Below are 26,142 nucleotides of genomic sequence, written 5' to 3' on the forward strand. Positions count from 1 at the left end.
ACACAGTGTGGTGATCATCATAATCTGAAGGGGGGGTCCCGCAAGGCAGCATCTGCGCGCCACAACTCGTTACACACGTCCCGGAGTCCATTTCTAAATTGAAGTGCTCTGTTTGGCTGGTCGCGAGACTTGAGGAAAGTCAGGATACCCGCAATAAAGGTATTGATGGCCCCAAGAATTGTAACTGCTAGTCTCGCGCGGCGATTGCTGTCGGATCCGATTGCTGTTACCGTGGCTCCAATGGCGATTTGCAACCAGAGCAAGCCATAAGATAGTGTCGCAACGAATTGGTAATAGCCGGTTTCCACCTTGTAGGCTTGTTGAATTCGTGGCCAAAGGTCCTGGTCTGCATATTTGCCTTCGGAGATATTAGTACCTCTCTGCTGGCGGCATTAAATTTTCGACTCCAAAGTGGTCTTTCAAGGCACGGTACCGTCGTTTTTGATTCCAAATTTTGCTCGGAATCGTTCATGCTGGGTCATGTCTTTAAGCGGCGCGGTAGACTTGGATGGGATCGTCTTACTCCCTCCGGACGCGGCCTTGTCATTTTTGGGAGCCTTTTGAACACTCTGGACACTTTGGACATTGTGTACGATTTGCTAAGAATGGCAACGATTTACAAACTCGCCTAGCCATGGCGTCCATGATCGTGTACGGATGGAGCGTCTTATCCATATCCCCAGCCTGCTAGAGACGAGAGCTAGGATGGGGTGTCAGCTGAACGACTTCAATAAACTCGGCGACGCGCGCAGACTGCAGGGCCATGCAGCGTCGTGGCATCAAGTGGCTGGCCAAGAGAGAGGCTTGCATGTCCTCCAGTCTCTGTTCGAGGCGGCTGTAACGGAAATACCGAGTTCTTCAAAATACCGTAGTATTCTTCGTGTTGGGCCGGAAGGGGAAACAGAGAGGAGAAAGAGGCGCCTCAACACGAGGGCACCATTGGGGGCTCTAATTGAACAGTTGTCTCATTGGAAGATACTGTTGTCACATGTCCACGTCGTTACCATGGTTCACACCATTCTTAGTGTGTCTGCTGCAGAATGACGGCAGAGTAAGGCTTGAGTCTAGATTCACGGGCTGAGCCTCATTCCCTCATCGTGACGGAGCGATCAATTGGCAATAAATTGCTGGGCAGGAAAAGTGTTGGAAGAATTGCTCGGAGCTCCTTTGGGACTCACTACCTCGTAATGAAACCCACCACGACCGCGCCGCTTTTAGCCAGTATATTCGCCTCACCCCCCCTCTCGAGCCTCAGCCTCCTCCCGTTCTCCTGTCACTTTTCACTCTCCCTCGACTCACATTTGGTTACAGGCGTAAACCAGACCATCTTCTCTTCCCAGCCTGCCTCGTCGTCTCCATCAGTATCAATCAGCGATGACAGAAGTCTCATGCCCAGAATACATGAGGGAGAAGTCGTACCCGCCCAGATGGCCGCCTCTTCATGGCTGAGTTTGACAGCAGCCCTAAGCCGAGTCAAGCTATAGCTTTCCCAGACCACCTCTCCGCACAAGCTGCACTGTTCATTGGAATTTTCTAGGCCCGTCGGCAAGCCTCGGAGAGCATCATCTTCCCTGTTTCCGTGCCCCTTCTAGTTCTCCGTGTCGAGGAACAGAGATGGTTTGTCCTTGCCCCGGTGCGGTCCACCGACCATGTGTCGGACGCCTTGTTGATAGTCCGGCCGCAAATGTAGGAGCGGCTTGTAACTCCAGGTTCGCGCGCCGAGCGGTACGACTTCCAGGCAGGGAAACTGATTTCTTTGTTCATCTCGTTTGGCACGCTGCGAATATGGAATCCATGGCGGGTACACAATGGGGCCATGTTGACCGAGACCATCGTAGATTGAGACGCGGAAGCGTCCAAACGCATCATGCCCGTATTCGCCGACCAAGGATTGCAAAAATTTCCTGCAACTTCGTCCATGACGGACGCAGGCAATGCAGGCCCCGTCTTCGCCCTCGCCGCAGTATCTGGAGCCGCGTCCGGTGGCAGCTTTGCTCTCAATGTCTCTACAAACTTGTCCTTCTCTGCAGCGTCCAGATCAAGTTTCCTTGCTACGAGTCCGAGAGCCAGGATTTCCCCGACAATACTGCTTGACGTTGCGGTGTTGCCCATTGTGACCACGCCGAAGTCGTCGTTTGGTAAGATGTATACCTGTGTGCCAAATCCATTCAAGCCTCCCCCATGACACATGATGGGATGTTCGATGCCCGCAATGAGAGGGGCTAACATCCAGCCTAGAGCGTATGTGCGATGATGGTCTAAAGTCCCCTCCTCGGGTACTATTGATCGAGTGGTGGCGAGCTCTTTGAACAGCTCCTTGGTAATGACGCGTCGTTGTTCGAGCTCGCTGCTGCCTTGGATTGTTTGGCCGCGTTGAGCAGCTCGAGAATCCATCGTGTGAATTCCATGACCGACGGTATGGCTGCTCCAGCCGGTGTGATGCCGGCAAATTCAAGGTATGGCTCAGGCACAAAATACCCTCCTCCTTGTTTCCCCCCTTGAACCCAGTAGTATGCTCTTGCCAGGTCTTTTTGTCGCTTCTGTGTCGGTATCTCTTCCAGTCTCCAGTATGTCGAAGTCATGCGTGGTGGATCCCATATCAGCTTTTTCAGCAATCGTCCACAATCCAACGATGTCACAACCATCAATGCATCGGCCACGACGCTGTACATCATATTGTTGTATTGCCATGACGTTCGAAAGAGTTTGGTCAGGTACCCTACATGTTGGTACGCCTGGACAATGGCCTCTGGATCTTTGGACATCTAGTCGCCATACATTTAGTCAGCACCGGAGACACCTGTGCGATGCAACAGCGTGTCTTCAACCGTAATGTTGGCAGCAACATACTCATCGCAGAGTCGGAACTTGCGCGACAGCATTGATCGGATGGTCGTTGCCCATCCGTTCGCGTAGCCAGTAGTGACTGGTGGGATTCCTCCTTTTCGCCGTGGATCAGCACTCCAGTAGCCGCCGCAACCATGGCTTTTGTGGTGCTGTCCACATAGTACAGGGTGTCTGAATTTGCTTCAATATCTGGGAACCTCGCCAGCCCATACCCTTGTGCTGACACTCTTCCCGCATCCACGGTTCCAATGCTCAGTCCCGGAATGTGAAGTTCTTCTAACAGTGGACGGACATGTTGAGCAAAGTCCTCATCAAGGAAGTTGGGCTGCACCCTTGCTGATGTTGTAAGAGGCGTCACACCCATATTGCTCACTGCTCGGACGTGAAGATGATGTAGCACATACAAGGCCGGGGAAATTTCCTCGGGCTTCCTCTGGGCTGTCAACTTCTGGCGTGTTGTACAGGCAACATTCAAGGTCTGGAAACGTCCCATTTTATTCCCAACCAACGGCATCACGAGCCGTCAGCCTACACCGAGGACAACAGTCACCCATTTGGCGAAGTGTGGTAAACAATTCCACCGAAGATTGAAGCCCGAATTGATAGGGATTCTGGGCACGGCTCGGGCGTCGTTCCAGGATCAAAGTCGTGGAGGAGTCCATCGGCTCATCCGTATGTATCTTGCATTATCTATGTCGGCCCATCCGTCCCCACATACCCCCGTATAATGTTTGCCCATTCGCGTTTTGCATGACTCTGGAACTAGTTGCCACCTTCTTTACTGGCCTGAAAGCAAAGGAAGAACCCCAGCGGAGCTGGATGAGATGTTCAAAGCTCGCTTGCCCGCAAGGCGGTTCAAATTGTACAGGACAACAGTGATTACTGAAAGTATGGAGGTGGTTAATTTGGAGGAGTGAAAGCTCGGCGAGATTATCGGCGTTGAAAATGTATCGGATAAGGATTGACCGCTTCACGTCGTGACCGACTTACTTGACTAAGGATGTGGCTTCTGGTTTAGCCGCTTGGGTAGAGAAGGAGGATGATCCCTTGACGGGTACTAGGATCTTAGCTGTACTAGTTAGCTGATGTCTGGATAGAGCCTTGGGAGGCTGTTGGAGAGAGAGCAGAACTGTGAGCTGAGTTGGAGAATCGAGGTTTTGTGTGTCACCCTATACGGCATCGTCGGTGTCACTTCTGTCGACTAGATTGATCTAGAAGGACTAAGGCAGCCTGCAATACTTGCCCAACGCTAGTATCCATATAGATCAGAAGCCGAATGCCTTGAAGTCCTACTTCAGACTGCCTAAGAGGCCAAATCCCTAGTGATTTGTACCAACCCACCTGGCAGCAGGCTGGATAAAGAGCAAGGTTCATCGATATCGGAAGGAGCGTTAAATAGACCGTCTCGGGTTTAAGTTTTAGACCTTGGATCTGTATGAGCTATATTTTTTGCACAGCTCGAGGGTCAAAATATGGTAGTCAGATCAAGCAGCACCGCCGCTGATGAAACCTGACCACGCATCATCCATGTCTATCTCGGGAAATCCGGTTTCCCAGTCCTGGAACAGTGCATCATAGTCACAAGAAGGCCGCTTGACGATGCTCATCGACGAGTTCAGCACTCGCTCCCGCACATCGGTGTCTTCAAGCGAAGCCAAAAGGATAAATCGGATTTTGTCAATCATTTCTTCATTCAGTCCGGAAGTCCGTAGCCTTCAGTGAGATGCGGAGAAAGGCGCTCCTGCGACTCGCTCTCGATGACGGAAGGAGGAGGAGGAGGAGGAGGAGGAGGAGGAGGAGGCGCCTCTTCATCCGCCTCTGTATCTCCACCGTTAGGGCGGGCATCTTCCGGACTGGAAATCGCAGTTTCGTATGTGGCCTGATAGAGCTGGCGGAGTGATGCGAGCGTGCTCATCCATGCGGCTGCCACTAGCCACTGCGATTTCCAGTCCGGAAGATGGCAGTTACTTCCGCGACCCTCGCGGCAGCATTTTTGCAAGTCTCGTCGTCTTTTCTTTCGACGTATTGGAGCCATAACTGAATGTTCACAGCGGACAACATTGCTTGTGCCGCAAAAAAGGATTGCAAATCTCTGGCTCCGCCGGAGCTGTTTGCGCGGAGACAGTTCGGCCATCATATCGATGATAGCTTCCGAGCTGGAGACGCAAACAGATATTGTTCTGCTATCCGGACCATTAGCATAAGGGCTAATTAGAGCACCATAATATTGAAGTCCCTGATCGCCCGATGCCACATATGTCGTGGCGTGATACGGAATGTACTCTTGATACATCACACATCTCGCATGACAAAGCAGGAAATGGAAATTGACAAATAGCGCTTCTTGATTCGTGTGTCGGAAAATTGTTCTGTTTTGTCTGGTCCACTGCAGGGTAGGAGGTAGCGAGCCATATAACTTATCGATTTTCTGCTCCAGCTGACTGAGACCGCCTTCCGCACCGCTCGAGTGATGGATGGTTTCTCGAAAATCTCCCTTTACTTGCGCATAAGTAGCCTGTGCCCATATATCAAGAACTGCAAAAAAAATAAGGGACTGTTAGTGCCTTTAAATTCGGCCCGTCGAATGCTTAGTCGAAGATGAATATGTTCTCCAGACAAGGGAGATTGACACGGACGGTCTCGGCGTCAATCATCTGATGTCTCCAGCAGCATTGGGACACAAGGCGATCCATCAGAAAACATGACCAATACGTACGTCTTTGGACTTCTTTCTGACGATTAGAAAGCCTTTGATGGTATTCCATGCCAACTCTCAGAGTTTGTGCTTGTGGAATGGCAATTCCAGTGAATATCCAAGCTTTGTATGCAGTCCGGGCCAGGAGTTCTTTTAATGAAAGAAGAAGGTTGGCTTGAATTGAACTTACTAAAACGAACTTATTAGCCTGATCACAATGAAGGTAGACTATATCTCGCGTTATATTTGAAGGCGCATCGACAGATTGACGAGAGTACTCTCGTGACACTATCGCGTGCGACAATGCCGTCGGCGTCGTAAATCCTTCTCCCACCACTTCCTCCCGACTCATATAAAGTCCAGATAGGGCGACCAATGCATGAGCCGGAAATCCTGATCGGCGACGCAACGTGTCGACTTCAAGCGATGACACGGGGAAAAGCGAACAAAACTCTATTCTGTAATGTCGTGCATAGAAGATATCAAGCGCACGCTGCAACAAGCTCGCCGAAAGATGATTGTTGCCTTGGCGACGCGCCATTCTGGATCGCCGCGGTCGTTTCTGTGCAGGCTCTTCATTTTCCGCCGCCGGACTCAGTGCGAGGCCTGCGTCATCTCCCAAAGAAGGCGATATTGATGGTTCCATGGGCCAAGAACATTAAATACCTCTTTGCACGGAACTTTTGCAAACTGGTCGGACGCTATTGCATTTCGTCTTCCTTCTCCGACTACCCAGATCCAGATGTTAGTTTCAATAGTGTGCCTTGAGCCACCGTCTCCAGCCAGACGTTCTTTATTACTTACCATACACTACAGGCTTGCAAGACTCGAGAGCCAGCAGATGTAGGAAGCGAAAGTTGCGCCGCGGCTGCCGGTATGCGGTGGCTAGCCGAGACGGGTGAGGAATTCATAACTCGACAACCTGGGTATTTGGGGCTTTCGTGGGGTAAGGCGTCTAACAGCCAACAAAGGCAAGCATGAGACAACGCCAATATGGTTAATCGAGGTCAAGAGTGGGCGCGAAGGCAAGGATATATCTTGGAGGTACGAGGTAGATAAGGGCCGAAGTGACTTTAGAGCTCCAACTAAGCTCTACCTGGTACAGGCCATAATTCGCGCTAGCAAATGCGTGAACCTTGAGCGACAGCGGAACATTTGACCTAGCCGTATTAGGCTAGTCAGGAAATCTCTTGGCATTGCGGCGCAGGCTGGTGGGCTGGGATTCAAGCCTCTCGGCCTCTTCTGTCACAGATAGAACTTCTCTTCCTTCTTAATCGATCAATCAACTTTTGGCCTCGGGTTGGTTCAGTAGCCTAGGGCGTGTCTTTGCCTTTTTGAATCCTTTAGCGACGACCGAGTTCGTCAATTTGTTGTTTGCTGATAGCAACAAGATGACTCGGCGACGTTGACAACGTGGTGGACTGTAGACACCAGTGACTCGGTCTTCCACTTAAAAAGGAGAGCAAATCGAAAGAGCAAATTACTAGACCTACTTCTCTCTCACATTACAGCTCATCATGTCGTATCATAATCCTCTCCGCTGCCTCCTTGACGTCTTTCGGCCAGTATACTTGGACGCCTCCACCCCATCGCGTCGAGTGCAGGTCCTTTCTCTTCTCCCAGATGGCAGATGAGGGCAATCGATCCTTGAGATTGCCTCCCAAAACACCACGCATCTCTTCCGGCGTCCAACCTCGGGAGAGAAGCTCGGCAACCTAGATCTATGTTAGTTATTGCTAGGTATGGCAGGAGTAAGGAGATAGGAGAAAGGAAGCGAGTGTGCGATGAAGAAGAGACTTACTAAGTTTGGATATTTACTAGCATCCTCCAACCCATCAACCTCCATTTACATACCGTCAAAGTCGGAGGCGATGCCGATCCGGTTTAGTTCCCTGACGAGTTTCTTGGCCAAGTTTCGTCAGACCGGGCGTACTGTAGATTCTCGGGATGCCAGGCGATCATGTTCTGGATAATGTCGAGCATCTCGAGGGAGTCTCGCAGGTGATTCGTGGGGGTGTTGAAGTCGAGCCCAGGGTCTTCGTCGATCACGTCGTAACAGGGGGCCCAGACAGTCCAGAACGCTCCTCCCAGCCGGCCTTCTCTCATACGAGGAAGGTCAACGTGACCGGGGAATGATGCGTTGAGTTGAGAAAGGGACGAACAACCCGGCGATCAGCTGCATCTTGACCGCCGGACGTATACGAGGACAAATACAGGGAAACCCAAGCAAAACGGGCCACGACAAACAATCTCAGATCAAACAGAAAACGATATCAACTCGTTCAAATCGAAATCAGCATCATCGGGGATCGGGTCATCGTGGAGTCCACTCCATCTCCTGCATTTCTTTCCGTCGTTGTGTCCAACCGACACGCAGATGCATACAAGGTACCTAGTTCAGCATGCCCGTCTGGATATGTCCACAGCCAGTGACTCAGTCATTCAACACATTCATCCTCTTCCGAGCTGCACCGACTACCCTGGCCGACTTCGCCGCCGCGGAACTTGCCAGGCGGGAAGATCGGTCAAACCTCGAATTGATGGATCTCTCGGGTCATCCGCGCTGGGTGGAGCATCGGATGGCCCGAGAGAACACCATCGCAACCGAGGGCTTTCGATCTCCATCAGATGGTCTTGGCTGTGAATTCCGGTCTTTGTCCGTGGTGAGGATCCGCAGGCCATGATGGCCGTGGAGATAACATCAAGATGATAATGGCCTGTGCCTGATCCCCATCCTCGACTGGTTGAGTGGAGATAAATACCACAGGAAGTCTACCTTCCCAGGCCTCGCTTCTCTCGTCTCTCTGACTTCAAGGTCTTGTTCTCGCGCTTTTCGAAATCACAATGAGTTCTGACAAGATTGGCCGCGACGAAAAGGACCGGGTGATCGTCCAAACCCCCTCCAATGACACTGGTGCCAACATGGGCAGCCTCCAGTCCTTGGACTCTCGAACCATCCGCAAGCTGCGACTAAAAATCGACTTAGTCATCCTTCCCACGTTGGCCATCATGTATACTTTCAAGTGAGTTCATTTGTCTTGGTGATGGAAATGGTTAAGACAGCCGGATGGATAGCTGACAACACACCCTTCATTGGGACAACCAACAGCTCCTTGGGTCGAAGACACCAAGTTGACCGGTGGCCAGTACAACTTGCTCCTGGCCCTCTACTATGTCATGTTCGAGGCCTTCGGCCCAGTCATGACCGTCTTCACCAAAGTCGGCTCGGCCAAGGTCAGTTTGCCTTGTATGATGCTGACCTTTGGTATTGCGTCGGCCTGCACCTCGGTCGTCAAAAACTTCGGTCAACTGCTCACCTGTCGCATTTTTGTCGGTATATTCAAGTCCGGGTTTCTAGCATCGCAAGTCTCTCTCTTCCTCTGTCTGTCTTTCTCCCTCACTCACACACCTATACACCCGTGCACGGCCTTGGTCCCCGCAAAAGAAAACCAAAAAAAAATAAGCACGCTGACTGATTCCACGCCTTCCCCCCCAGTGTCGTCTTCTATCTGAGTAAATGGTATACTCGCGCCGAGATTGCTTCCCGCATTGCCATCTTTTACGCTGGGAGCTGTCATCGCCTCCGCGTTTGGCGGCCTGCTGGCGTACGGGATGTTTCAAATCAGGCCGTCCTCGTCCAGTAACTTGTTCGTGTGGCCGTATCTCTTCATTCTCAAAGGCTGCCTGACCTGCATCGTCGCCATCGTCGCCTACTTCATCCTCCCGCAGGACATCGCGCATGCCTATTTCCTCACGCCCACCGAAAAGGATATGGCCGAGATGCGTATCCGCCTCGAGACCATGGAGAGCCGGAACGACCGGTTCATGTGGTCTGAGGCTGTTGCTGAGTTCAAGAAGGTCCATGGCTGCGCCCGTGTCCTGATCGCCCTGTCGGTGGGCATCTGGCCAAATGTAAGCGCCAATTTCCTCGCTATCATGACGGTCCGATTGGGATACTCGGTCACGAAGACGAACTTATCTGCCCCTTCCGTTCCTCCTACGCACGACGATGAGGAGCAGGCATTAGCACTAGCACTAGTTTTGCATCAGGAAATCTCTCAATAGCATCGGCTGACTTGAACGAAACATTAACAGTACACTGTAGCACCTGCCGTGACGGCTGCTATTCGTCCGACTACTTTCGCGAGCGAGGCTTCCATATGACTATTCCTCTGGTTTTGAGTCTGATCGGATATGTCGTTCTGCTTGGGGTGAACATCGACAAGCAGAAAGGTATTGCATATATGGCCATCTTCTTCTGCACCACCGAAGTAAGTCTCTATCAGTAGTCTAGAGACGTTCTCCGGCTCCTGTTGGTACTGATACTGACGGGGTCTAGGCATACCCCATGAGCGTGATCTTCTCGGCTGGGACTGTCGCCAATATTCCCAACTTGAATTCCCGTGCCCTTACTACCGGCGTGCTGTTGGCATGTACTAACTCTATAGGCCTGGTTGCGTCTAACATCTTTTTCGCCCGGGAAGCACCCCGATATCAGACCGCCCTCATTGTGAATATGGCCTTCCCCTGTGCCGGAATCCTCTTCACTGTCAGTTATTCTCTCTACCTGAGATCCCTGAACAGGAAAATGACGAAAGAGGAGGTATCAGGCGGACCGGCGCCCTTTAAATTTCAAACCCAAGGCGTCATGGAGGGTTCATCCATCTCTACTTTTGTTTCTGCCGGAATCTGAAGATGATATCGAGAAGATTTTGCGCTCGTGCTGGGGGTGATGAGCACGGGCAGCGTTACCCTCATCCTAGGACCTAAAGGGTGAGCCGTACGCAGTTTTCCCGGCAACTGGCAACACATATGTACAGGTACATTCTACCTAACGCAATCGGGCCTTGTATTTCCCAAACCACATGCACTCAACAGAACACAATTACGAGAAGACTTCGGTTGGATACTCTAGTTTCATTCGTTGCCCAGAATGTGAGCATCGTATTGTGCCTCCTGCATGTCTTGTCGTGTTTTCAGCTTTGTCGGTTTGCGCCAATGACGGTGGATCCTTCTTCAAGTGATGTGCTGGGCAAGGCTGGGCAAGGCTGGGCTTTTCGTGGCACTCTGGATAGTCGAGGAATCTCAGTCCACAGGCTCATCATTTGAACAACACATGAACAAGGATGTCGACAATGCAGTTCAGCCTCACGCCATCTCTTGCATCCCATTTACGTAAGGCTTTTCACATCCATTCGTGCCAATGGAGAACTATGATCACCCAAAGGCAACCGTCGGATTATAAAATCTTCTTCTCAGTCCTTGGGACCTAGGGCACCTTTATGAGGCTGAATTTTTCCTACTACCATTACATTTGGCTCCTGACGCCTACTGGGTACTTTCTTGAACCTCTCTCTTCTGGGTACTAGCAATGGCTTCCGAAAGTCACGAAGGATTGAGTGCCATGTCTGCTGCTGCGACAGCTCTACAGGGCCACTGGAGGTACTGCGAAAAATGCTCTTGCCTTCACTATGCTGGGACAGCGAGATGCCCTGCTGGTGGAGTGCACGACCATTCGACCAGTTCAAACTACAGCCTTCTCTCTGGGGCTGGCGGTCCCGGCCAAGACCATTGGAGGTGGTGCAAAAAATGTCAAGTCCTCTCTTATACAGGTAGCGGCGGGGGGTCAAACGGTCCGTGTTCAGCGGGCGGCAACCACGACACCAATGGAAGCGGCAACTACCGTCTCACGCACAACGATTCTTCGGCGCCGGGACAGCAGAACTGGAGATGGTGCAGGAAGTGTTTCGGCCTCGCGTATGCCGGAGGGAACGCGGGCAGATGCCAGAGCGGAGGCACCCACGACCACAGCGGAAGTGGCCATTACACCCTGTCCATCGACGGGAACCCGCCCAACGGCGGCCAAGATCAATGGCGTTGGTGCTCGAAGTGCCAGTTATTGGCCTACGACGGGTACAATGCCTGTGCCGGTGGCGGAGCCCACATCAGCAAGCCCAGCGGACAGTATAGCGTGACGCACAATGACCCGAGCGCGCCCGGGCAACAGGGCTGGAAATGGTGCAACAAGTGCTATGTGCTATGCCACAGTAGCTCGGGCACTGGTCGAGGCGTGTGTCCCAAACGAGGAACTCACGACTATTCCAACAGCGGGAACTATACCGTCTTGCACAATGTTCCAAACCCGGGACACGACTACCAAGGCGGTTGGCGTTGGTGCAGCCAGTGCCACGCCTTGTGGTATAATCAAAACAACCATGCAAGGTGTCCTCAGGCTCCCAATAAGAACCACACGGACCAGCTGTCCGGTCAATACTGGATCCGCCACCAGTCAGTGTGAAGATCAAAACAACAGCAACGACAACAGAAGGTCGAAACGGGCAAATACGTCGGCAAACGAGACTGAACAACAGCTTAATTACTCGGTATGGGATATGAGGATGCACAGCTATGCCAGGGATGTATTTGCCAGCTGCCGGTCTATTCATCTCAAAAAACTCACCATTTTTATAATAGTACGGTCCCTCGACAGAAGGCTTAATTAGTATCTCCATCGATTTGATAGCAGCGTCTGAGAATAGGTAATTACACATCCACACTACAATTTTGGGACAGGGCAGATTTTTCGGCCCCCGGGACGAGTTTATTGGGGATTCCGTGACGGAATTGGCGGCGGGAGGCCTAAATGAATCCACTTCCTTTTTGCAAAAGACAGGCTCCGTGGACGGTAATATTGAAGAGAGTCATAGCGGCGCTTTTGACCATTTAGTGCATACACAACACTCTCAATTGACCCGCAAGACGCCGAGTGATATGAATCGATAGTAGGCAATCCTGTACTCGGTACTCCGCTCTTGATTGACGAATCTCGTGCTGAATGCAGGGTCGAATCGGAAAACAAGTTGTAATGGAGTTTCTTGGGGGGGTTTTCTCGGTATAGTCCAGCCAATTGCCCCTTTGAAAACGACTATAGTTGTTGAGGACGTCCCACATCAGGCTCCTCTTACCTCGACTTGAAACTGGCTCACCAGGGGGGCCGAGGGGCCGAGGGGCCTTCGTATGCTTTTCAAAATGTCCTCGCCGCCAACAAGCCAATACAATCGCATGTCTCCCGCTGATACGATTTGCCGACTCTGGGTGTCGACGGTTTAGGTCATGAGCCCGAATTTGCAGATCTCTGATTACAGGTGCATTGTGTGACATGCAGGCAAACTATCCGAGTCCCAAATCCTCGAGGTTTGGATATCTCAGATCTGCATTGTCCTCCAAGAACTTCATCCACCTCTTCAAAAAGGGGCTGCCGCGAGAAACCGTCTCTGAATCGCCAATCACGCACAGATGGCGTTTCGGTCGGGTCATTGCCACTAAAGAGTGCAGCTTTGTCAGGTATTCTGGATACAAAAAGAACAATTCCAGCGGCAGGATGCCTCGCATTGGCGCAAAGTAAGCACCCAACAGCAACAACAACAACAACAACAACAACAACAACAACAACAACAACAACAACAACAACAACAACAACAACAACAACAACAACAACAACAACAACAACAACTGGGTCTTTGGCAGACAGGCAAAAGTACATAGGTACGCGGAACACAGTCGAGGTCGATATTAGGGGAGATTGGACCTACCGTTTAATCTCCTTTTCTCACCCAAGAAGCCCACCTCCTTTGCAGCGTTGCTTCTGACCAGACTGACAACGACGGCCTCTTTCTCTCGGCCCTGAAAGCCATCGACACTGCCGAGTTCAAGGTTTGGAAACTTCTCCTTGAGCATGGAGCTGAGAAGGGCGACCTGTGCGTTGTAAGGCGTGACCACTGCAATGTCTTCGTCCTTGACTCCGGCTTCAACCAGATTCTTCACATGCATGGCGGCCACAGCCGCTTCCATTTCATTGCTCTTGCTGTCTCCCAGCAAGGTCGATTTGTGAATCTGGCCACCTGAATCGTCTTCGGTCTTCTCAGGGAAATCACCTCCTTGCGTGTCGAAGAACACAAGGGGTTCGACGGTGTCTTCGGTCTCTTTTACTGCATATGGCAGGTCCCTCAAGAGTCGGGATTTTACAGCATCGGCCGCGACAAGCTTCCCTTCGTACAGCTCGTCGCTTGGAAACTGCATGATCTTCTCATGCATCCGGTACTGCGTATTGAGCAGTCTCTTGATCCCAGATCCGTGTGTGGCTAAGAGCCGATCAAACATTGTTGTTTCCAAGGACCAACTCTTCGCTGTCTTTACTTCCTCGTCCTTGACAGATAGCTTTGCAAGGTCTTCTTCCAGACTCTGGGTCACGGATTTCTTTTGCTCCTTGCTGTCTTTATTGTCTGCACTCTTGACCGTTGGCGGTAACTGCAGATGATCACCCGCTAAGACTAACTTTTTCACGTTGGATCCTCCGAAGACCAGCGGAATCCAGCATTGTGGCTCGAGAGCCTGACTCGCCTCATCAATCACCACGACGTCGAATTCCTGATTACGGACTTGATAACTCCCTGCACCATGAAGTGTCGACAGCACGACTTTGCTGCCGCTCACCAGCCCATGTATGCACTTCCCCTCCCTCTCCCGGTACTCTTTCCTTAGTTCTTTCAAATCGGCGTAAATCGCGCGTCGTTCGCGGCCATTACGAGTCTTCCGAATTGACGCCTGCTTTTCGTCCATTTCCTTTCGCACATCGCTTACAATGGCCGCTGCTTCGCTCGTTCGGGTCAACACTTCGAGCGAGTGGTTCAAGACACTTGGTAAGAGGCGGGCCGGATGACCTAGACGAACGATTGGTGTACTAGGGGAGGTCAAGGAAAGCCGTTCGACGATGTTGTCAACGCTGATGTTGCTGGGTCCGCACACTAGAACACGTTGGTTACGCTTGAGAAGCTGCAGGATCAGTTCGATAAGCGTGTAGGTCTTTCCCGTACCAGGCGGGCCGTGGATGAGCCCTATCTCCGGCGAGGAGAGGACGAAGCGGATGGCGTCCTTTTGCGAAGGGTTTAATGTCGGGTCAAAGAACGTGATGTCGCTCGATTGAGACGAGTCAGCTGTGCCTGGGGAGGAAAGGCCTAGGATGACGCGCTGGAGGGTCGTGTATGACGATTCGGGTGTCTTGAGAAGTTTAGTCAAGGTTTGGTTCATTCTGGGGACAGATCGGTCAGCCACGATCGATTCTCGAGGGCCAGATGTGGCATAAATCACCTCTTGTAAGTGACATCGTTCGCAAGTTTGACTCTGTCGAGAAAACAATCAGTCACTCGTCAGCGTCATTCTGTAGCAGGTCATTGGCGATGTCAGGAAACACCGAGGAAACGCACAGCCACAATTTGCCGTCCGGCACCTCTTCGACATTCTCGCTCCCGCCACCATCCTTGCCCAGCGCGACCCAAACAGCCCTCTCACCGACGCGAACCACCACCCCTTCAACCCCCTTTCCTTTCAACTCTGCGGCTTCCTTCTTTCTCGCTGTTCCCTTCGGGATCTCCCCGACCCGCACGATATCCCCTGTACGAATCCCGTGCTCGGGCAACTCACCCTTGGAATCCTTGCTCACGACGGCCGGATCGAGGCCGAGCTCAACCACACTACGGCCTCCGAGCCCAGTCTTCAGGGAGTGGACTGAGAGGTTGAGGATCGCAAGTCCGGCACGGGAAAGGGTCGTGGGTGGCGTAGACGACAAGAGAAGGGACGTCTCGGCGATCTCGGAGCTCTGCTCGAGATTCACCAAATAGAGAAGGGTGGTGAAGAACGCAGCCGGGGAGAGCATCTCGGGTGCTGAAGGCGCCATCTTCTTCTTGGGTAGATAGGAGAAGTGTGATGTCGCTCTTCCTCAGATAGAAATAGAGGGCCTGTTGAGTGTGGGCCTGAGAAGACAAGTTGGGTAGTCTTAGGCCCTTGAAAAGGTTGAACAGCAAAATCGTTCTCCCTGAAAATCACCGATCTACTTCGCAGATCAATCCATCAGAATTGCAGAACATGGCAGCTTCAGCTTGAAGCGATACAGCCCCTTGTCATTGTTGAATAGCCTTTTTCTCTACCCTCGAGTGAAAACGCGGTGAGGGCAATTATTTCTTCACGCCTTCGTTGAGTTCGAGATGGTGAGAGGTAGAGCTGCGGGGTAAGAAAGAGTGGGAGGACTGCAGGAACCGAAGGCACACGAGGAGATACAATGGGCTGGATTTACAAGCCCTCCTGGAGCTCAGGTCCAAAGCGATCCTTTGCGTCAAGGGTAGATTGGCCGTGAGAAAGTGCGGCCTTGTCCCGAGTTTGTTGAGGGCGGACGAAGTCGTTAGAGGGCAGCCTTGCGCGTCTTGGCGTGTCAAGCCTTGGGCGGAGTATACTGAGAAATAGCTGATACTCTTTCCCTTGCCTTTCCCTCTGCAATACCCGGGGATACCCAAGAACCCTCCCAACACTGTCCCTCCAAAACATTCAACAGCTGACCGAAGAACGAGGTAGCTCGCGACCACAGCTACATCACTTAGGGCGAGTCTAGTTGGTCACTGCTAACCTCGCTTACTCAGAGGCGGCGTTGCCAAACCAACTGCCCTGACCGCGCGGCGGTTGTCGCAGAGGACTCGACGTAAGTACTTACCGTCACAAATCTGGATGTACGCCCATTATATCCAGCAACAGGATTTCTTGGGTCATGCTTGATCCCGCATACTGTTCCATACAAGGTCGTTCCTATACCGGGTGGCCAGCCCACCGCTACGGTCGCTTACAGTGCATCGCCTATTCGGGCACCGGTCGAGGCTTTCTGCCGTAAATGACGGCGCTGCGTGCAAGAGATGTCAGCATAATCGATTCGCACTCGGTCATTAACGTACCATGGCCAGTAAGTATAGCGTTTTGTGGCTTTAAACTCTTTCCTCACACCAGCAAGGAATACTTGAACACGTTCTGCCTCCCAGCCCAAGCAGCGCGTAAAGACGGCGAGTGTCAATGCTTCGACGCCATTCAGCATCGCAGACAGTTGAAACAGTCCTGCTTCCTTCATCCTTTTATCAGACGGCCATCGGCCTATAGGGATCTTGAACGGCCGGACAACCACGCCGACAAAGCCAACTTCTCGCATTAGATCCCCGAGTTCTTCAAAGTTTAGGTCAAGCCTGCGTCCCATGCCGGTGATGCCTTGTCGCATGAGGCGACACCACTCGTCGACGGCGCTGTCTGGGCTAATCGGAGCATGGTCGCTTCGTAGGGATGTGGCCAGGTCGTGGAGCTCAAAGTAGCCACCTGGTCTGCAGTGTCTACACGAGAGGACCATGCGTTAGATCCAACTATGTTTGGGTATCGCGTCGAGCTTTACCTAAAAGCCTGTTGAAAATACTTTTGAAAATCGGCGATGCTTCCGCTGAGCATGAATTGGCTGTATATCAGATCGAAGGGGTCTAGCGGCCATGTCCAATCGTCCTCGACATCATCTATCTCCCATCTGACATTTGGTGGACCGAGCGAGGGCTGAATAGGACTCAAGTCTACAACTGTCACTATAGCCTCGGGGTGCGCGTCGGCTACATCGATGGCCTATGTTCTAATGCTTGTGCCTAGATCTAGGACATGCTGAAGCTGTGTGACGGGTGCATATAAGAGCTTGGCCCTCGCGGCAAGAACATTGCGCGGTGTTGCAATTCTAGGCGCGTGCTCGGCTAAGTCGTTTGGCATGAAATATTGGCCTTCTTTATATGCATGGCATGTCCGGCCATTCTCGACCTTGTATTGGTATATGCTTGACCGAACGCATTGTGTCAAGACCAAATCTGGCTCAAAACCCGAGTCTTCGCTGTCGTACTGCAGCGCCGATTAGTTCAAGCAAAGAGCAAAAGTTGCAATCGAAAGTTGGACAAACCCCATGGTCGACTTCTACATCGCTAGGCGTTTGATTTGGTTCATTGGCATCAGCTTCTGGTTGGGTTGAAGCCATTTGCGTTTCGCTGCTTCGATTTCTGATGCTAATACGGGGGTATAATGAGAAGATCGAATAGGGTTCTTTTCTTTTTCTTTTCGTTTATTTCGACATTGCTGGATCCCGGTAGATAGCGCCTCGACTCTACTGATAAAACATGCCTCTCTCGCAGCTCATGAGCCCATCAGCCCATCAGTTCCGGCTAAGTAGGCCAAGAAACGGTTTGGTTCTGGGGATGACTCTGCGAGCCCACCGGCCGTCCCTGGGAAGGCTATCTAGTGGGCTAAGAAGCGGGCGACATCGTAGCCTTGGTGGTGCTTGGAGTGTCGGTTCTAAGTCGGACACTGAAAGGCAGAGATTATACTTCGGTCCGTTGGTAACAGTTAGTAGTCGCTATCTTCGTAACTTCCCGTCAGTCGCAAGTGGTTATCATTTCCTCACAGCGAGGGAGTATGTGTAGTCGTTCTGAAGGTGCTTTGATTCTTCAGTGATCTAGTACGGTAAGTAGCCGAAGCTCACAAGCCATGTGGTCAATCTACAAGTACAGTAGTTCTAACTTCTAGCCACCGAGCCCACTACGGATTGCGTAGATACATCACCGAACGCGCCTGGGTGCCACGCCACACACATGGCGGCACATGGATTTTGTATTAGGTATGCACATGCACCTCGATGACTGCACGTACAGAAGCAGCTACATGAATGGGAACTCTCCCCTCCTCTACCACTCAGCTCCCATCTATTTGCACCCCAAGATCCCATCACCGCGAACTTGCTTGTCCATACATGTAGCCACCTGAACCTCTTGAAGCTGCGCGGCCGTCCCTTTCTCTGGGCAGTGCACATAAACGGGACTGCTTCACTGAATTCGACCGACATACCAGCAGAACTCTGGTGGGACTGCGCCGGGATGCTGGAGCAGATTACGGGACCGCTGCAGGTCAGCTTCGTCAAAATCTTCGTCCTGTTTGCCGTCGCCTGGCTAGGTTGGTTTGTCATCTCAACCCTCCTCGCATATTACAACAAACTACGACATGTTCCTGGGCCACCTTTGGCAGGTTTCACGAATTGGTGGTGGATCAAAGCTGCAATCTCGGGGAAAGGACACCTGGCCCTGAAATAGGCTTGCGATCGTTATGGTATGAAAAGCTGTTGCTCCTACAAGGAGACTCGGACGAAGTGTTCTGGCCGACATTCCAGGATCCATTGCCAGAATCAGCCCGTCAATGGTGGTGACCGCAGATCTAGATTTGTACCGCAAAGCAAATGCGCACGGGATCAATGACTACTCCCGTGGACATGGTACAAGGCGTTCAGGATGGACGCCGAGCGAGAAAACCTTTTCACCGAACTGAACGACGACAAGCATTCCCTGATGCGTGCAAAACTGTCTCCTGGAGTAAGCGCGAAGTTCGTCTGCGTCAGTGAGGAAATACTTACCAAGGCAAACAGTATTCGGGCAAGGATAGCCCTGAATGTGAGCCTAGTATCGACCAGATGGTCATGGACGTCGTGCGCTTGATCAAACGGAAATATCTCTCGGTGGGATGCAACGTCAAGCCGCTCGACTGGGCCCAGCTCGCACAATACTTCATACTGGCCGTGATCACATATCTCTCCCTCGGTGAGGCATTCGGGTTCGTCTCTGACGACACGGATAAATATACCTATGTGAAGTCCATGGAGGACAACTTCCCTATCATGAATGTCTTCTCGGCAGGGCCGTTGCTGTCAGCTATCGCCAGAATCCCGACAGTACAAGCCAATCTTGTGCCTTCACCAAAAGAGTGGGTTAGGGAAGGCCAAAGCGTGGGTTATCGAGAGTCACCTATTAAACAGCGAGACTAATGTTTACGTAGAGTTGCTCGCCAGATCATAGCTGGCCGTTTCTCTGGTGAGAAGGCAGGACGCTACGATATGGTAACGTCGTTCAAGAACCATGGGTTGTCGGAACTCGAGATCTCAGACGAATCCCTGTTCCAACTCCTGGCCGGCTCTGATACGACGGCAATCATCGTTCGTACTGGATTCCTCTGTCAATCCTGGCAAATCCACACATATACCGAAAGCTCCAAGCCGAGGCAGCGGCAACAGATATACCCTTGGACACAATCATCTGCTACGCTCAAGCCCTAAGACTGCCCTCCCTGCAGGCTTGCATCAAGGAGGCTCTGCGCAAGCACCCAGCAGCAGCAGGCTTACTCCCTCGAGTAGTCGGGGCACAAGGTGATACGCACAATGGCGTCTACCTTCCTCCCGGGACTGAAGTCGCCTTTTGCGCTTGGAATATGCATCGCCATAATACAGAGGTATTACGGTGCTGATGCGGAAATCTTCCGGCCCGAGCGCTGGCTGGAAGCATCTCCCGAACGCCTAGCTGTCATGGAAGAGGCACACCATCTTGTCTTCGGCAATGGCAGATTCCGCTGCATGGGCGAGAACATTGCAAGGTTAGAGCTGAACAAGATCTTCGAGAGGATCCGAAAGTTCGATTAGAGCCCCATTGACCCTGTCAACCCGATCAAGAAGAACGGCATGCTTGTTAGGGTGAGCGAGCTGGAAAGCTGATGATTCTTGTCCCGCACCCTGTATGAAACCTCGTCAATGTAGGAGTCATCAAAGTAGTCAGTCTGCTATAGGCCTCGCGAAAGATTTATCAAACAATCCAGACCTCGAATGTGAATCGTGCAGTGGAAAAGCGACTAATTTTGTCATTTGAAACTCCCCTGTAGTGCCCGCGCCCCACACACAACATTTGAGTTCATCACCCTCCTTCACTTCCTTTCTTTCAGACCACATCTACAGGCTATTATTCTGGTACTTTCCATCTTCTACAGGCAGTGCTGACCTCGTCACGGCCAGCGCTGCCATGGGTTGTTTCTAAGGCTTCGAGTCTCCCTCTCACCTCCTTGAGTCTTTGCTTTGTGTTGCTGCACCCGCGTTGAAATTCGTCTTCCGGATCATGGTGCTTCTGAGTCGCTAGGGTTGAAGGCTCTCTGAGAGGCATTAGCTGGCAATCGGCACACACTCCCTACATCTTCCTTCAACCATGGCCTCCACAGAAGATTCGCAGAAACATGCTCCCTTGAACGGGGATGCCCCCGAATCACCCCAGTCGTGGACGTATCCTACACGCACCTGCCGACTCTGTCTCGAGGAGGTGCCCGCCACAGTTACTCTCTACCCTCCCGGTCTCCCTCCTGCCTTTCAACATCCCGTTGTGGAATACAAAAATGAAGACGAATACGGTCGGCTGATTAAGCCGTGCCACTGCAGAGGAGGCATGCGGTACATACATGAGCTGTGTCTGCTGCGGTCTCGGACTGAGGGCGTTCGACCCGGCTCGCTTTGGAAATGCCACGAGTGTGGGTACCAGTTCAACTTCAACAGGCTCACCATCCAGAGATACCTCGGCAGCAAAACAGCATCGGGAGTTTTGACGGCATTTGTCATGCTGGTGATCATATTTCTTCTCGGATTTATCGCAGATCCGATCCTTAATCTTTACACAGATCCCTACGAGACAATCGTTGGCCACGAGGACGTCTGGCAAGCTGTTGATGTCAACGACTCCCAACGAAGCCTGTCAGGATGGGCTCAGCATTTTATAAAGGGGATGGTTTCTATGGGCGTGCTAAGCTTCCTCAGGACCATGATTCTTAATCCTTTCCACTGGTGGAATCTTCGAAACACTGGCCTCGTTACTGGCAGAGTTTCTGGGAGATCTGCTACTGGTCGTGACCGCGCTGTGAACATCAGCTGGATTGTGGTGGCCATGGGAATTCTGTCGGCATCATATTTCTTCTATCAGTGGGTGCAAACTATCATCGGCAAATCACTCCAGCGCATAGGAAACAACATCGTTGACACTCAGCTTCCTGGGGATGATGACGATATCAAGCCACCGCCAGGGTTCAAGTTTGAAAGCAACTATCCGGATACCACCGGTTCCGGAGCGGGCGCTCAACAGAGTGACAATGTCCAAACAGACCAGCAGGACCAATCGACCAAAGCGAAGGATTCGGGAATTCCTGCCGTCGGACCGGGTGTCGTGCCTGGTGCTTGGGGTTCCAGTGCGTACAGCTCCGCACTGGATGATGCTCAGAGTCAAGGCTGGTCGTTTCAAGGCCTCTAGCTATCGCCTTCCAAGTCAGCTGGTATAGAATCTGTCACTGTCTGACGACCGGCCAAAGTGGACGGAGCCCCTCTGACAGCAGTCAGGCGTCTGCGGTTGGAGGTGAAGACCATCTAGAGCCATAGCTCTGAGACCTTCGTCTTGAGCTATGTGACTATGAGCTTTGTGCGCTGGGCGAGGTCAGGGCTCCGATTGGCTTCTCTCTTGAAGCTTCTGTGAGAGCTACCCTGTTTGATGACCCTGCCCTTTGTGATCTAACTGTTGAATGCTTATCACTATCTTACAATCGCCCAACTTTGAGTTGTCACATCTGATTCAGTGGAGTGCCAATCAGTCAGTGCGCGAAGAGCAACAGCATTCCGGCTCCGAAATTCGTTGGCGTTATGTCTTCGTTTTCATGGGCAGTTTGCCAGGCCAAAGGCTCTCCTCAAAGCAGATGGCCCAGTCCATGGCCAGCGATGGAAACCACTTGGTAAATTCATGAGATACAAATTCGATGCGGTCAATGCGTGTCTGTGCCATGAGTGATTGAGTGTCTTGACTCGGCGGCCACTTGTTCTGGATGCAGGTGAGGCAGTGAATGAACGCGAGCGACGCGACAATGCAACAAGCCAGGAGATGGCTCTATATTCCATTTGTTCTTTGCTGCTGCTCCTTCTGGTGTGACCTGTTCCTGCTTGGTCATTCTCTGTCTGATCGTTGCTTCCCTTGGACAGTGCAGTCAGTGCAGTCAGCGCGTCTTGTCATTCTCTCGCTGTCGCCGTCTCAGCTGTAAGCCAAGTGTGCCTCTTGTGATCAATGCTCGCTTTAAGATGGCGAATTCCACAGAAGCAATAGAAACTGACCTCTCGACCCTGTTCGACCGGTACCCAGACATTAACTTTGACACGACGGGAGATCTCATATCCAGCTCCGGGATCAGCGAACACTTCTCGTCCCCGGGTTCAAATGCTACAGACCACAATGATACCCCCGTCTCCAAAGACTCCACGTCCACCGCCCATACCTCTCCTCTTCGACCTAACCTTCGCTCTGTTGATGCACTCAACTCTCCGACATTAGACCAGTTCCTCAAACAACTCACTAATGCCGATCTCCCGTTGATGTGCAAGGAAGCCTTCGAGAGTCTTGCACAAGAAATAGCGGGACTTGGATCGTTACTGGTGCCTACCAACGGCGATCATTATCAGGGTTACATCGATTCCAACAAACTGAAGATCCTCTCTCAGATTCGGTCGATGTCGGTTCAGCTTCGACAATCAGCCGACAAGGTCACTGAACAGATCAACAACATCGACTTTGTCAAGACGCGAGCCCCATTCACCGTCGACCCTTCAAATCAAAATCTCTGGTGTACCTACCGACAACGAGCCATACTTATTACATGGTGAGCACCTGCCTTGCGTGAAGATGAAGATTTCTGATCGTTCTGCAGGTACACAGCCTTGCCCTGCCGCACAGAGAAAATGATATTGGAATATTTGACACACGTGTTTGATTCTTATGTTTATCACCCTTTTCTGCAGCTGCTGGGCATTGAAGACGTCGATACTGATGTGCAGGATGCAATCAATAGTCTCTATGACATTCTGATGTCGCTCCTTCACACCTACGCCATGTGGATGAATGGGATGAGGGACATCCAGGTGAATCACATGCAGCCTCTGATGAGAAGGATACGGAGGTCTCCGCAGATACTGGAGGAAATTGCCGAAGCAGAGCATCTCGGGCAGACAGTCAAGGCATCAGTTGGGAGCCCAGAGGCGCCAGGCATGCAAGCCGCCGACGAGAGAGTCATTCAAGAGCTCGGTCTGAATACCAGTCGACGGAGGGCGGCAATTCCGGCCCGAGTCAGACAAAGATATCGGCGGGAACACACTGTGTAGGATGCATCTGTGAGGCACGCTCAAGTGGCAGTGGTTCGAAATGGCGAAGCCTGTGCCACACACATGGCCTTCAGAAGGAGCGAGAGTGGTTGCCTATTCATGTCCTATCACACATGTGGCCTTGATCGATGTCTGCCACCGCGGTGCTCCTATGTCTATCATGAGATACACCCAAAAATGCTCAAACGAGACTTGTTGCTGGCTCTTGGAAGCGCTATTTCCTATATTGTTTGTGACCCTTTAGACACTTCTCCCGCCTCCGCCAAGTATATATTCCTTTTCTTTGGGTGCCATGTGCTGCTCCGTGTCGTTAGAGTGCAGATAAGTACTGTGGCTTATATCTGTTTGGCACTGCCTGGTAGTGATCGGGTTTGCGTCAAGAATAGAAATTGGCATTGCTGTCGTCGTCAGGATCGCCGGTGGGATCTTGCACTATGAGACGACGGTGTTTGAAGGGGCCTTCGCTCCTCATTAGATCTTACTGTGGTTCTAGAAGCAGCGCTTCCCTATATCTTGGGTTAATGGAGAGAAATACCCGGTACGTTGGCTATGGTGACTTGACGTCATGCAAAATCACTTTACGCGCCTCGGGACGCGTCTCAGAATTCTTAAAGAATCACCCAACCAACTCACCAGCACCACCACTACCACCACCAAGACAATCCGACTCGGATATCTACACCACATCAACCTCCCTACCATGGCGCTTCTTGTCGATAAACTCCGGCCTCGATCTCTCGATGCTCTCACCTACCATAAAGACCTTTCAGACCGGTTAGCAGCCTTGGTAAACTCCCCCCTTTCATGAATAACCAACCCAATTGCTCACACGATTTCCATGCTGATAACCGCAGGCTTCTTCCGCCGACTTTCCCCATCTCCTCTTCTATGGTCCCTCTGGCGCAGGCAAAAAGACACGAGTCCTCGCAACACTACGCGCCTTGTACGGCAGCGGCGCAGAGAAAATCAAGATCGATGCCCGCATGTTTACGACCGCCTCGAATCGCAAGTTAGAGTTCAATATCGTCTCCTCGGTGTACCATCTAGAAATCACGCCTAGCGACGTGGGGTCCTACGATCGCGTGGTCATACAGGATCTTCTGAAGGAGGTCGCACAAACGCAACAGATAGACCTGAGTGCAAGGCAACGGTTCAAGGTGGTGGTCATCAATGAAGCAGATGGACTTAGTCGCGATGCGCAAGCCGCCTTGAGAAGGACAATGGAAAAGTACAGCGCAAACGTGCGCTTGATCCTGGTAGCGAACAGCACGGCTGGCATCATCGCGCCCATCCGCAGTCGAACACTACTTGTCCGCGTCGCTGCGCCCACGGAGGCCGAAATCTGCGACGCCCTGGTGAAAGCGGCCAAGAAGGAGAACTGGAAGGTCATCCCTGCCCTCAACGAGCGGATCGCGAGGGAATCAGGTCGCAACTTACGCAAAGCGCTGTTGATGTTCGAAGCCGTGTACGCTCAACACCCCGAGCCCAGCGAGAAAACCCCCATACCGCCACCGGACTGGGAACTCCTGATCGAACAGGTCGCAAAGGACATCATCCGCGAACGCACACCACACATGATCCTCTCGACGCGGGCGAAACTGTACGACCTGCTCACGCACTGTATCCCCGCCACATTGATCCTCAAAACCTTGACCTGGAAACTCGTCGCGCAGCCCGAAGTCGCAGACGAGTTGAAGGCCGAGGTGGTTAAGTGGGCGGCATTCTACGAGCACAGGGTGAGGCTGGGCAGCAAGGTCATTTTCCACCTCGAGGCTTTTGTGGCCAAGTTCATGCGAATTTTTGAGGGATACCTCGTGGGCATGGATTTCTGAAGAGCACTCAGGACCCCAGACGTGAGAGCTGGTCGAGGGGCAAAGAAAGTACGGAGTAGCTACACCAACGAAGGAGGAGGTACACCCCTGCAATGTCCTCCAGAGTTGATCAGGACATGCATCGCATACCCGTGTGCCAGGACGCCCAGGTTTGCTCCGAGGGCAGACTGTCCACTGCAAAAAACTCGAAATGTTTGAACTGGGCGTTTGGAGGAGAAAGCGGGACTGGGCTGCATTCGCCATGACGAATTCAACTGCCTACTACTTCGATAATACTCCCCCAAAAAAGGACTACGACGGTGCCCATGAATGAATAGATGAATAAATAAGATCAAGAAGCAGACAGGACTTCTGTGCGGTCTTTTTCTGTTCGCTGTGGGGACGAAACGACGATAGGGGAATGAATGATGAATCCGAGGAAGATAGGTTCTGGTTCTGGTTTCCCACGCATTGGATAACCGGCATAGCAGATGTACCTGGGTGCCTGGGTGGTATTGCGGTACCTAAGTACCGCTCTGTGTCTGTATCCCCCTTCAATATTGGGCAGTCGCCTTCATACTTGGTCGTCGATATCGTAACTCGTGCTGTTCCCCGTTCCTGCATCCCTGCAAATTCTGATATTGGACACGATGAGATCAACCTCTCCTTATCCCCAACGCCGGTATTGATGCTCTGTTCGCTCATATGCAGACCAGTGATGCCAAGGGGGCTCGACACCCCTGTGATATTGGTGGGACTGAGCACAAGTTTCGTCCACCATCCCGCCACCACATGGTCTTCTAGTTCAACACTTCTTCTTCTCCTTCTTCTCCTTCTTCTCCTTCTTCTCCTTCTTCTCCTTCTTCTCCTTCTTCTCCTTCTTCTCCTTCTTCTCCTTCTTCTCCTTCTTCTCC

The 26,142-nt window shown here is 51.9% G+C and overlaps 13 protein-coding genes across 13 annotated transcripts; 7 read left to right on the top strand and 6 right to left on the bottom strand.

Moving 5' to 3' along the window:
• Nucleotides 1-17: 17 nt before the first annotated feature.
• On the bottom strand, nucleotides 18-3,211 carry Z519_06211 (uncharacterized protein; the record flags this gene model as incomplete). Its single annotated transcript, XM_016763951.1, has 5 exons — nucleotides 18-358; nucleotides 1,300-1,463; nucleotides 1,649-2,422; nucleotides 2,479-2,755; nucleotides 2,851-3,211. 5 exons carry the CDS (start codon nucleotides 3,209-3,211, stop codon nucleotides 18-20), a joined length of 1,917 nt encoding a protein of 638 aa, XP_016620275.1.
• Nucleotides 3,212-4,331: 1,120 nt separating this feature from the next.
• Nucleotides 4,332-4,532, bottom strand: Z519_06212 (uncharacterized protein; the record flags this gene model as incomplete). The annotated part of the gene is made up of 1 exon (XM_016763952.1): nucleotides 4,332-4,532. The coding sequence occupies one exon, from the start codon at nucleotides 4,530-4,532 to the stop codon at nucleotides 4,332-4,334; it is 201 nt and encodes a 66-aa protein (XP_016620276.1).
• Nucleotides 4,533-4,540: 8 nt separating this feature from the next.
• On the bottom strand, nucleotides 4,541-6,188 carry Z519_06213 (uncharacterized protein; the record flags this gene model as incomplete). The annotated part of the gene is made up of 2 exons (XM_016763953.1): nucleotides 4,541-5,362; nucleotides 5,733-6,188. The coding sequence occupies 2 exons, from the start codon at nucleotides 6,186-6,188 to the stop codon at nucleotides 4,541-4,543; spliced, it is 1,278 nt and encodes a 425-aa protein (XP_016620277.1).
• Nucleotides 6,189-7,047: 859 nt separating this feature from the next.
• Z519_06214 (uncharacterized protein) lies at nucleotides 7,048-7,648 on the bottom strand (the record flags this gene model as incomplete). The annotated part of the gene is made up of 3 exons (XM_016763954.1): nucleotides 7,048-7,257; nucleotides 7,344-7,359; nucleotides 7,476-7,648. 3 exons carry the CDS (start codon nucleotides 7,646-7,648, stop codon nucleotides 7,048-7,050), a joined length of 399 nt encoding a protein of 132 aa, XP_016620278.1.
• A 296-nt stretch (nucleotides 7,649-7,944) lies between these two features.
• Nucleotides 7,945-9,607, top strand: Z519_06215 (uncharacterized protein; the record flags this gene model as incomplete). Its single annotated transcript, XM_016763955.1, has 3 exons — nucleotides 7,945-8,182; nucleotides 8,652-8,876; nucleotides 9,114-9,607. The coding sequence occupies 3 exons, from the start codon at nucleotides 7,945-7,947 to the stop codon at nucleotides 9,605-9,607; spliced, it is 957 nt and encodes a 318-aa protein (XP_016620279.1).
• A 95-nt stretch (nucleotides 9,608-9,702) lies between these two features.
• Z519_06216 (uncharacterized protein) lies at nucleotides 9,703-10,235 on the top strand (the record flags this gene model as incomplete). The annotated part of the gene is made up of 2 exons (XM_016763956.1): nucleotides 9,703-9,813; nucleotides 9,882-10,235. The coding sequence occupies 2 exons, from the start codon at nucleotides 9,703-9,705 to the stop codon at nucleotides 10,233-10,235; spliced, it is 465 nt and encodes a 154-aa protein (XP_016620280.1).
• A 678-nt stretch (nucleotides 10,236-10,913) lies between these two features.
• Z519_06217 (uncharacterized protein) lies at nucleotides 10,914-11,840 on the top strand (the record flags this gene model as incomplete). The annotated part of the gene is made up of 1 exon (XM_016763957.1): nucleotides 10,914-11,840. One exon carries the CDS (start codon nucleotides 10,914-10,916, stop codon nucleotides 11,838-11,840), a length of 927 nt encoding a protein of 308 aa, XP_016620281.1.
• A 1,274-nt stretch (nucleotides 11,841-13,114) lies between these two features.
• Nucleotides 13,115-15,275, bottom strand: Z519_06218 (uncharacterized protein; the record flags this gene model as incomplete). The annotated part of the gene is made up of 3 exons (XM_016763958.1): nucleotides 13,115-14,630; nucleotides 14,690-14,722; nucleotides 14,806-15,275. 3 exons carry the CDS (start codon nucleotides 15,273-15,275, stop codon nucleotides 13,115-13,117), a joined length of 2,019 nt encoding a protein of 672 aa, XP_016620282.1.
• Nucleotides 15,276-16,208: 933 nt separating this feature from the next.
• Z519_06219 (uncharacterized protein) lies at nucleotides 16,209-17,414 on the bottom strand (the record flags this gene model as incomplete). The annotated part of the gene is made up of 4 exons (XM_016763959.1): nucleotides 16,209-16,740; nucleotides 16,800-17,017; nucleotides 17,069-17,281; nucleotides 17,340-17,414. 4 exons carry the CDS (start codon nucleotides 17,412-17,414, stop codon nucleotides 16,209-16,211), a joined length of 1,038 nt encoding a protein of 345 aa, XP_016620283.1.
• Nucleotides 17,415-18,714: 1,300 nt separating this feature from the next.
• Nucleotides 18,715-19,892, top strand: Z519_06220 (uncharacterized protein; the record flags this gene model as incomplete). Its single annotated transcript, XM_016763960.1, has 4 exons — nucleotides 18,715-18,795; nucleotides 18,849-19,219; nucleotides 19,256-19,412; nucleotides 19,611-19,892. The coding sequence occupies 4 exons, from the start codon at nucleotides 18,715-18,717 to the stop codon at nucleotides 19,890-19,892; spliced, it is 891 nt and encodes a 296-aa protein (XP_016620284.1).
• A 553-nt stretch (nucleotides 19,893-20,445) lies between these two features.
• Z519_06221 (uncharacterized protein) lies at nucleotides 20,446-21,531 on the top strand (the record flags this gene model as incomplete). The annotated part of the gene is made up of 1 exon (XM_016763961.1): nucleotides 20,446-21,531. The coding sequence occupies one exon, from the start codon at nucleotides 20,446-20,448 to the stop codon at nucleotides 21,529-21,531; it is 1,086 nt and encodes a 361-aa protein (XP_016620285.1).
• An 812-nt stretch (nucleotides 21,532-22,343) lies between these two features.
• Nucleotides 22,344-23,417, top strand: Z519_06222 (uncharacterized protein; the record flags this gene model as incomplete). Its single annotated transcript, XM_016763962.1, has 2 exons — nucleotides 22,344-22,918; nucleotides 22,967-23,417. The coding sequence occupies 2 exons, from the start codon at nucleotides 22,344-22,346 to the stop codon at nucleotides 23,415-23,417; spliced, it is 1,026 nt and encodes a 341-aa protein (XP_016620286.1).
• Nucleotides 23,418-24,117: 700 nt separating this feature from the next.
• On the top strand, nucleotides 24,118-25,249 carry Z519_06223 (replication factor C subunit 5; the record flags this gene model as incomplete). The annotated part of the gene is made up of 2 exons (XM_016763963.1): nucleotides 24,118-24,204; nucleotides 24,272-25,249. 2 exons carry the CDS (start codon nucleotides 24,118-24,120, stop codon nucleotides 25,247-25,249), a joined length of 1,065 nt encoding a protein of 354 aa, XP_016620287.1.
• Nucleotides 25,250-26,142: the final 893 nt, after the last annotated feature.

The sequence above is a fragment of the Cladophialophora bantiana genome (assembly GCF_000835475.1).
Source record: "Cladophialophora bantiana CBS 173.52 unplaced genomic scaffold supercont1.8, whole genome shotgun sequence".
Taxonomy (NCBI): Eukaryota; Fungi; Ascomycota; class Eurotiomycetes; order Chaetothyriales; family Herpotrichiellaceae; genus Cladophialophora; species Cladophialophora bantiana.